The following is a 9,793-nucleotide window of genomic DNA, read 5'->3' as shown; positions in this document are numbered from 1 at the left end:
TGATCAGTCAGAATATACTGACCTCCCCTTTTGTCTCATTTATTAGATGAGACAATTTTCTAGATTTCTATTTTAAATTCATTTATTTGTCATTTTTCTAAAAATGAATATTGTTATTTGTCCAGCATTATCCATGGACCATGCAGCCCATGACACTGTCACACTCTCTTATTTTGTACTTTTTACTTTTTATTTTACTTTGTAAAATAAATCCATGATGCATTGAGCCAAACTCTTTATACAGGGAGCTACTTTTTAAAGATGACAATCCATTGCAACACAATTTGCAATATTTATTGTGACAAGAGAAAGTTTGTGCATCATTAACGTTCCTGGCTATTCTTTGGGGTCATTTGAATATGTAGTGTATACCAACCATTCCATGATTATACATGTTTGATAAATTAATCTCAACTTAATTTCAAAGGCTGCAGTGCTAACCTAAATAACATTTTACCTAAATTAAATATCATTCTAACGCAGGAATAAGTTAATGGGTTAATAATAATGTTTGTGTAAGCTATTTTCTTGTCAAGAAGTTTGGACCGGAAGTTTTTGTGGCCGAAGCCAAGGGCTTTATTTTGAAGGCCAGAGTGAAAGAGGAAGTGACGTGTGTTCGGGCATGTCGGCGCACATCTCCGAATCTCATTTATTTCTGGCTGCACAGTGTAGTTATTCCAAACCACGTATGATAATAGTAATAGTATGATAGTGTTGGCTTTCAGATTCGTTTTAACAAAATATTGGTGGAGAAAAGATTTCTACACAACACCGGAAACACTCGTCTGTGGTTGTTGTATTGTGAAAACTGCAACCGGAAGTCGCATGTGTCAGCGAGTGTCAGTCGCTTGAGTAACGGTAGCTTGCCTCCACTCATCCGATTGTCTCGGTTTGTCCCGGTTTGTCTCGCGTCCAGTGGCCGTTACTAACGGTAACGGACGGGGCGGGGTCTGTTGTTTTAGAGCCGCGCGAGTGACAATGCGGCGAGCCGGCTAACCTAGCCTAGCTGTGTTAAATGGGAGTTAAAGATGATCGCGTCACTGTCGAGAGGAAGTTTACTGGACGAGGTTCTTCACGGCAGCTTTAACGAGGTAACGATCATGTTGTGTCCTGTGTTTGGTTATTTATAACTCACTAATATCTGCTAACTAACTCATGTGTGACTACCAATCAATGACCAGGGTTATAGGTCAATATACGTCCACACAGTGTTGTCCTCGTGTTTCCACCCGCAATTATAACTATTTAGTTTTCAACAACAGCTGTAGAATAATGGCGAGGAAACAAGTACACAAATGTGCTGAACTGTGAATAATAATCATAGTATTTGGGTGAAGTTTTGTGTGTGGAGAGTTCTTTTTAAGGTAACCCAGACGACGCCGTGTCACGTGATGTAAAGGTGAAGGTGGGGGTGAATGGTGTGAAATATCCCTCAAATCATGACTATCTATCTTCTTATAACAGAGGGAGCCTCCTCTTTTAGTGACGTCACCACACACTAGGTGTAACTATGACAACACCACAAAATGTTGTTTACATGAGGAACGTTTAATAGGCAATGGGACAATAGGCCGACCCTGTAACCCCCAAACAAAGAAAGGAACTTATTTTTCATCCCATGGTCTCAGCTTTATTTGGCCCACACTCTGAACTGTGTGTGTGTGTGTGTGTGTGTGTGATGAACTGCAGCAGCAGCTGGCAGCGTATGTTTCCTGGGTGAACTCACAGCTGAAGAGGAAACCGGACCTGAAGCCAATCACAGACCTCAGACATGACCTGCAGGACGGAGTGGTGCTTACTCAACTCATAGAGATCGTTGGTAAATACAGGACACACACAATCTCGTTACATCACACACTTTCACAATACTTACACAATGACCATGAAGCCCTGATTTACATGCACATTTATCATAGTTTATTCCACAGTTGGAGAATGATGTCTTTGTAATGACTCAGCATAAATAAAGCTTCACACGTTCATAAATGCTCTAAAATGACTGTATCAGACAGTAGATACTTGAGTTTGTGGTATCGCTATCGTCCCGTCCGCTTTTATTGTAAAACCTGATGGTGATGTCATCACTTTACCATTATGTTGTTTTATTTGTTCATATCTGCAGCTGGTGAAGTGCTGGAGGGGATTTTTGTGAGTCCCCAGAACAAAGAGGAGAGCAGGAAGAATGTGGAGCAGGTCTTACAGTTTATTTCTTCCAGGCACATACGCATGCCACATATATCTGCTCCAGGTAAAACACACATTTATTCTTTATTCTTCTCTTTCTTTCTTTCTTGTTCTAACGTTTTCATTTGCTTCTTGTCCTGTGTGCAGATATTGTTGATGGCAACCTGAAATCTGTAATGAGGATCATTCTGGCACTGGCTGCACACTTTAAACCCTCAGCCAATCACAGGTCTGCTACTGGAAGTGGGAGGAGCATGGCAAGAGGCCACGCCCACAACCCACTCTCCACTGTTGCTTTAGCACAAGGGGCCGCGGCGGCGCTGGCGTCAGCGCGGTTTGACGCTGCACAGCCTTCACGCGTCACACGCATCCACAGGTCCGTCTGTCTGTCCCTCATGTCCTTTAGGAGTCATGTGTCTCTGCTGACCTCTGGTGGACAAACAGATTGTATTTGTGTGAATGAATCAATAAGCACTGCTTTGTTTGCTTGTTTCAGTGGCTTTGGTTTAGACGTGGAGAAGAACGTGTGTGTCCGTGCTCTGGTTCAGCAGTATGAACGAGGATCTCCTGACGAGCACGACAGTCTTCAGACAAACAGGTGATTTACTGTCAAGATACAGTGTGTTCATTTAAATAACCCACGCATGTCTTTAAGGTTTAATGCTGACTGAAGGCTACATATGGCCACATTTAAAAACTAATAAAATAGACAAGATAAGAAACAATGTTAAGTGAAAACAATAAATAAATAAAAACAGAATATAAATCATTGAATAAAGTTAGGATCAGGTCAGTAGTAATTAAGGTTAAGGTTAAAGTAAGTCAATAAGTGTGTGTGTGTGTGTGTGTGTGTGTGTGTGTGTGTGTGTGTGTGAGAGACAGAGCATATGACTTAGGTCTTGGAGCTTCAAACATTCCTCAGTCTGCTCTGTCTCTGGGCAGATCTTTATTTGATCTGATTTTCACTTTGTTGACTTTGTTTTTACTTCACGTCCATGTCACTGAATCAGTTGCCATGGGAACATTTGGGTAGCTGGAGGCAGGGGATGGGGAGTGTCATTATTTGGAAAAACTATCCTGAGTTTGTTGAGAGGTTTTCTGCAGAGTGAGACATTGATATTAACTCAGACGTAGTATCATCATTATTGTTATGCATTTAAGCCGACTATGGGGGGGAAGCAGATGAAATGGTAAGATCTGATGCTGTGTGTGTGTGTGTGTGTGTGTGTGTGTGTGTGTGTCTGTGTAGAATTCTGTCATTTTCAGCATATTGTGTCTTAATCTAAACCCTCATGCTTCTCTGGAATAAATGTATTGATCAGCGTTTTTGTCCTCGTGTCTCAGCTCTGTCAGCTCACTGTCTCATCCAAGAGGTTCACCCAGCAGCCACTCACACACACCAGAGGAAGACTGTCCAGAGCAGCAGAGCAGCAGTCAGTTCTGTCCTGCCACACACCAGCAGAGCAGCGGTCAGTTCTGTCCTGCCACACACCAGCAGAGCAGCGGTCAGTTCTGTCCTGCCACACACCAGCATGTCACTTCTCTGCCTGGACATGTGTAATAATCGCTTGTATGTGTGTTCACGTGTGTGTGCGTGCAGCTGCGTTATCTACTGTTGTAGAGACGACGTGGGAGGATTCTGTCAGTGAGGCTTTGGAGAAGGAGGTGCAGGAGACTCGCAGAATGGTCTCTGCGTTACAGGTACATAAAGACTGGAGTTATACTCTTCATGTATAAGTGAGTGTGATGTCTACATTTGTTCACTTTTCTTTCTTTAATCTAAAGAGAAGCAGAATCACAACCTGAAGAGAACTGAAGTGATTTGTAAACATCACAATAGAAACAATAGTTTTCAACAATAATCTTCACTGCTGCTTGGTTCTACAGTGGCTGCAGTTGTTCTGGTGTTCACCCCAGTGCAGGAGATGTAATAAATAAAAAGCATGTGTCAGACAAACCTTTTCCTGTGAGCTGCTCAGAACGTGTGTTGGGTTAAACTTGGCTTCACTTAAGAAATCACAGATTAAAAGGGAGGAGCTCAGAGTTCAAAGTGTTTGTTTTCTGCAGAATCTCCTGCTCCATGGTTCACTGCCTGAGGACGAGAAGGACGTCTTTTTCAGTTTGGACCAATGCAACAGTGAACAGCAGCTGGTACAGAGACGCTGTTACACAAGCTCATTGTGTTCAGTGCAGATCACATTTCTGTGTGTGCGTGTGTGAGTGTGTCTGTGTGTGTGTGTGTATCAGTTTCCCTTCTCTCTCAGACAACACTCACACCACTGTGGTTCTGACGCTCACTCTTTGTCCGCTTTGTCCAGATCGTTATTCGCAGTCGTTTGGACCAGAGTATGGACGAGGCTCAGGAGTTAAAGGTCAAACTCTTGATATGTTGTGTCTCTGTGTGTGTCATGACTAAGAGAATGAACTGTGATTAATGTTTCATTGTTATTTACTTTAGAGGGAACTGTTGCGCTGTAAGCAAGAACTGAGAAACCTTCAGGGTGTCAAGGTAAGACAAAGAAAAGCTTCTCTTGGTTCTCACGTGTGCAGGTTTCTGTTAAAGTTCTGTTGGTTCTCACGTGTGCAGGTTTCTGTTAAAGTTCTCTTGGTTCTCACGTGTGGGTTTCTTCTGAAGTTGTCTTGGTTCTCCGCGTGCAGGTTTCTTCTAAAGTTCTCTTGGTTCTCAAGGTTTCTGTTAAAGTTTTCTTGGTTCTCACGCGGTTTCTGTTAAAGTTCTCTTGGTTCTCACAGGTTTCTGTTAAGTTCTCTTGGTGTGGTAGGTTTCTTCTAAAGTTCTCTTGGTTCTCACGGTGCAGGTTTCTTCTAAAGTTCTCTTGGTTCTCATGTGTGCAGATTTCTTCTAAAGTTCTGTTGGTTCTGGTTTCTGTTAAAGTTCTCTTGGTTCGTGTGCAGGTTTCTGTTAAAGTTCTCTTGGTGTGTTTCTTCTAAAGTTCTCTTGGTTCTCACGTGTGCAGGTTTCTTCTAAAGTTCTCTTGGTTCTCATGTGTGCAGATTTCTTCTAAAGTTCTGTTGGTTCTCACGTGTGCAGGTTTCTTCTGAAGTTCTCTTGGTTCTGCAGGTTTCTTCTAAAGTTCTCTTTGGTTCTCTTGCAGTTTCTTCTAAAGTTCTCTTGGTTCTGTGTGCAGATTTCTTCTAAAGTTCTCTCTTGGTTCTCATGTGCAGATTTCTTCTAAAGTTCTCTTGGTTCTCACAGTGCAGGTTTTCTTCTAAAGTTCTCTTGGTTCTCATGTGTGCAGATTTCTTCTAAAGTTCTGTTGGTTCTCACGCAGGTGTTTTCTTTGGTTCTCAGTGCAGGTTTCTTCTAAAGTTCTCTTGGTTCTCACGTGTGCAGGTTTCTTCTAAAGTTCTCTTGGTTCTCCGCGCAGGTATCTTCTGAAGTTCTCTTGGTGTCACATGGTTTCTTCTAAAGTTCTCTTGGTTCTCTTTGCAGGTTTCTTCTAAAGTTCTCTTGGTTCTCCGTGTGCAGGTTTCTTCTAAAGTTCTCTTGGTTCTCACCAGGTTTCTCTTTGGTTCTCACGGTGCAGGTTTCTGTTAAAGTTCTCTTGGTTCTCACCGTGGTTTCTGTTAAAGTTTTCTTGGTTCTCACGTGTGCAGGTTTCTGTTAAAGTTCTCTTGGTGTCACGTGCAGGTTTCTTCTGAAGTTCTCTTGGTGTCACTTGCAGGTTTCTTCTAAAGTTCTCTTGGTTCTCACGTGTGCAGGTTTCTTCTAAAGTTGTCTTGGTTCTCACATGTGCAGGTTTCTGTTAAAGTTCTCTTGGTGTCACTTGCAGGTTTCTTCTAAAGTTCTCTTGGTTCTCACGTGTGCAGGTTTCTTCTAAAGTTGTCTTGGTTCTCACATGTGCAGGTTTCTAAAGTTCTCTTGGTGTCACGTGCAGGTTTCTTCTGTTCTCTTGGTTCTCCGTGCAGGTTTCTTCTAAAGTTCTCTTGGTTCTCGTGCAGATTTCTTCTAAAGTTCTGTGGTTCTCAGTTCTGTTGGTTCTCACGTGTGCAGGTTTCTTCTGAAGTTGTCTTGGTTCTCACATGTGCAGGTTTCTGTTAAAGTTCTCTTGATGTCACTTGCAGGTTTCTTCTAAAGTTCTCTTGGTTCTCACGTGTGCAGGTCGCTCAGCAGCAGAGGCTCTGCACTCAGGAGGCCTCCATCCTGCAGATGAAGCAAGAGCTTCTCAGAGCCAGCATGACGAAAGATGAACTCAACAGCCAGAATGTAGTAACTATGGTTACACTTGAAGTAAAATTGTGGAAACAAATGAGTATTTTGGTCTGTAAATGATTGTGTTTCATGAAACTGTTGCAGGCAGAGCTTCAGTGGAAGCTGGAGGAATGTAACAGACTGTTCAGTGAATGCAAGGTGAGGAACCTCAGTTTTCTTACTTTGGATGAGTTCACTGTCACTGATGATGATGTCGTACAAACACTCATTTCTTTGGTTGTTGTTGCAGAAAGAGACGGGACAAAAGGACCGACTTCTACAACAACTCAAACACAAGCTGGAAGAAAGTCTTCAGCAGCAGGTATGTCAGTCATCCCTGTGTGAAAACTTGACTTCAGTACAGGTGTAAAAGTAAATCATTTATAATAATGGTGCATTTCCACTAGCATAGTGGTATGAATGGTACCAGGTACTATTTTTAGTTCCTGCTCAGGCGAGGTTCCAATAACTCTCTTTGATGCAGGAGTTTGTAACCATGCATTTAGTTATTTCATTTAAACATGAGATGTGTCGTATTTTAGTATGAAACATGTTCATATTGGTGATGTGATCTGTGTCTCTCTGTCTCTGTCTCTGTGTGTGTGTGTGTGTGTCAGAGTGAACTACAAAGAGAGCTGCAGCATGTGAGTCTTTACTCTTCATGTGTCAGGTGTCGTATTCCTTCAGTAAATTATTACACTGTTCACACATCTGTTGTTTTTTTGTACTTTCTACCAGATTTCTACCAGCACTGAAAACAACGGATGTTCTTACTCTGGAAATCCAGCTCCATCTCTATCAGATGTAAGTACTGTTTCTGTGGATCAAGCTGTTTAATGAAGTATACATATGTATATGTACGTACAGTATACATAAACGTATGTGTGTGTGTGTATATATATATATATATATATATATACACACACATACACACATACATATTTATACACATGTATGATAGACGGAGCTTCTCTTAGCCTGTGCTGTGTTCACAGGCAGAGGAGGTTCAGCTTCTCAGAGACGCTCTCAGGAGTTTGAGGAACAACTTTAGAGACCATGACCCACAGCATCATACACTGGACACGCTGGAGCAGGGCATCGCGTCGCTCATGGACCGAGTTCATGTTCTTCACACACACAGGGTACACCAGTGTTTCTGTCTGTTCAGCCTTTGTATACTGAAGTGAGAATGAATGAAAGAGTATTCTACAAACTGAAGCTGAATGTATAGATTTAAGATCAACATTTGTTCCAACTCTGCAGGGAAGAGGGAAATCTCCAAGACACAAAGGTCAGCACACAGACTCTGACACAAGTAAGTTTTCCCAACATCTTCACACCAAACAAACAGAATATCCACGCCTTTGTAAACTTTGTCGCTCTTTACAGAGATTCCGCAGTCTCACGGTTCTGGATCTTCAGGGTCCACGAAAATCCTTTATTTCACTGGAAAATCCCCAACGCCTTCCATGATCACCATACCCAAGAGGTGTGTGTGTACACATGTAAACCATAGGTGTGTGTGTGTGAGTGTGTCCACAGACTCGCTGCTAAAATGTTTTTATTCTCCACACAGGCTGGGGGAGGTGACTCTGAAGGATGTTAAATCAGCTGTGGATCAAGAAGGAAACTACAGATATCACTTCAAGGCCCTGGACCCTGAGTTTGGCACTGTGAAAGAAGAGGTAAGAGACAATCAGTCAATGATAGTCATTGTGTAAAGAGTCAAATTGAGTCTCAGAAGCTTTTAAAGACAGCAGTAGTAATGTTTTGTGTACAGGATGTGGAGAGACATTAGGTCTGTTTATAAGTGAGACAGAAGCTTCTGCTCATGCAGGAAAGGTTTTAACATGGAGCTAAAAATAGTTCCAGGAACAGCGACGTCATAAGTTGTGATCTCGTGTGGTCCTCGTGTGTTTGAGCAGGTTTATCTGGACGGTGCAACAGTTCCAGGCTGGGAGGGAAAAATAGTGGCGTGGGTGGAGGAGGACTGCGGTGATGAAAGGTAACAACAACATCATCATCATCATCATAATACATCATTCTCTCTCTCTTTGTGTGTGACTGTCAGTGGTGAACAGCTCCTTCTTCTTTCTGTTTCAGGCCGTTGTAGATTCTGAGGGTTTGACGCTCGCTGTTTTTGCTCCTGGTGACTTTGATCCCAGAGGCACAAATGGACCTTATTTAAAAACTGATTATTTAAACACTGTAAGACGTCTTCTGGTACTAAACCATAATCTGCAACATCGTAAAACCCAGTGCCTTAGAAAGGAAACATTGTTCCATCACATGCTGGGTTGGAACTGTTGTGTTGTTGTCTCATGTTCTTATCTCTTATTCAACACCAGCACATACTGTATGTGTTTCCCACTCTTGTTTTCACCGTTTACAATTCATGTAAAGTCAATTCTTTAGTGGAGTAAGAAACAAGAAAAGTCATGAACACACTGATCACACATCAGCCATCACTGCAAGTATTAACTTATGTATTATTTACTTATACAGTTTACTGTGTACAGTATACTGTGTATACAGTTTACTGTAACACACAACAGTAAAGAGTAGGAGTTTGGTCTTGATATTTGAATGTATTTCAGACTGTAGCACAGAACAGGCACAAACTAAACTGCTGTCAGTAAATAGAAATGATGCTGGGTCTTTGTTGTTCACTGTGTTGTTGTTGTTGTTGATGTTGTTTACTTGATGAAATGGTTACTTTACATTTGAGTTCAGTATTTTCACATCCTTAACTCTGTGACTGAGATGATGTGGATGTGATTTAGACTTTTGTCCACAAACACTGGACCATCCCACTATTTATGGACTGTGTGTGAGTGTGTGTCTCTGTTTACCTTCTCTTACGCCAGCTGAAATATGCATCATCTACTGTTTGAATGCCATAACTGCCTGTACTGCAACATGTACACTGTGACGATCAGATGGTTATTTAGCATTTATTTGTTTATGCAAAATGTGCATAGTGTTTGTTTAAAAACATGTATTTTGTAATAAAACACGTGTTTTGTTAAAAAAGAGAGGCTATTATTCCAGTTATTATGCACTTTACTGTGCTCGTACACAGCTGTGACATCACCCTGGGAAATAAGATTTTGCTGGTCTTTTTATGGCCTTTAGGAAGGTTTTACAAATATGAAACTCTGCCGGGCACAGTGAGCGCCGAGCGTCCACAGAGGCGGAGCTTACCTCCGACAAATGTCGCTGCCAAACTACAAATACGTCATATCTTCATACACAAACCACATGTTTGAATTCTAAATGACTCATTTCTCGCCTCAAATGATGTTAAAACTTTGTTCCCGGGACACAGAAAAATATTTATTTCAGATTTATATTTCTATTATCTGCAGCTATGCTCCGCCGAAATATATTCTGGGATAC

At 41.8% G+C, this 9,793-nt stretch overlaps 1 protein-coding gene across 4 annotated transcripts; it reads left to right on the top strand.

Annotated features, from left to right (window-relative positions):
- Positions 1-694: 694 nt before the first annotated feature.
- LOC122780249 (dixin-like) lies at positions 695-9,387 on the top strand. Of its 4 annotated transcripts, XM_044043122.1 has the most exons (22): positions 698-1,091; positions 1,690-1,819; positions 2,123-2,248; positions 2,332-2,560; positions 2,681-2,782; positions 3,529-3,622; positions 3,659-3,689; positions 3,785-3,885; positions 4,252-4,335; positions 4,503-4,556; positions 4,643-4,693; positions 6,305-6,409; positions 6,500-6,553; positions 6,645-6,716; positions 7,012-7,038; positions 7,133-7,198; positions 7,390-7,536; positions 7,658-7,709; positions 7,784-7,883; positions 7,971-8,079; positions 8,320-8,399; positions 8,498-9,387. In XM_044043122.1, exons 1-22 carry the CDS (start codon positions 1,029-1,031, stop codon positions 8,505-8,507), a joined length of 1,887 nt encoding a protein of 628 aa, XP_043899057.1. In that variant the 5' UTR covers positions 698-1,028; the 3' UTR covers positions 8,508-9,387. The 4 variants fall into 4 exon arrangements, with proteins under 4 accessions (XP_043899055.1, XP_043899057.1, XP_043899056.1 ...); XM_044043120.1 differs by having other exon boundaries at positions 695-1,091; positions 3,529-3,689; positions 7,658-7,685; XM_044043121.1 differs by lacking the exon at positions 3,659-3,689 and having other exon boundaries at positions 700-1,091; positions 3,529-3,653.
- The last annotated feature ends 406 nt before the right edge of the window (positions 9,388-9,793 follow it).

The sequence above is a fragment of the Solea senegalensis genome, linkage group LG13, assembly GCF_019176455.1.
Source record: "Solea senegalensis isolate Sse05_10M linkage group LG13, IFAPA_SoseM_1, whole genome shotgun sequence".
Taxonomy (NCBI): Eukaryota; Metazoa; Chordata; class Actinopteri; order Pleuronectiformes; family Soleidae; genus Solea; species Solea senegalensis.
This window is presented reverse-complemented; position numbering and strand designations above follow the sequence as displayed.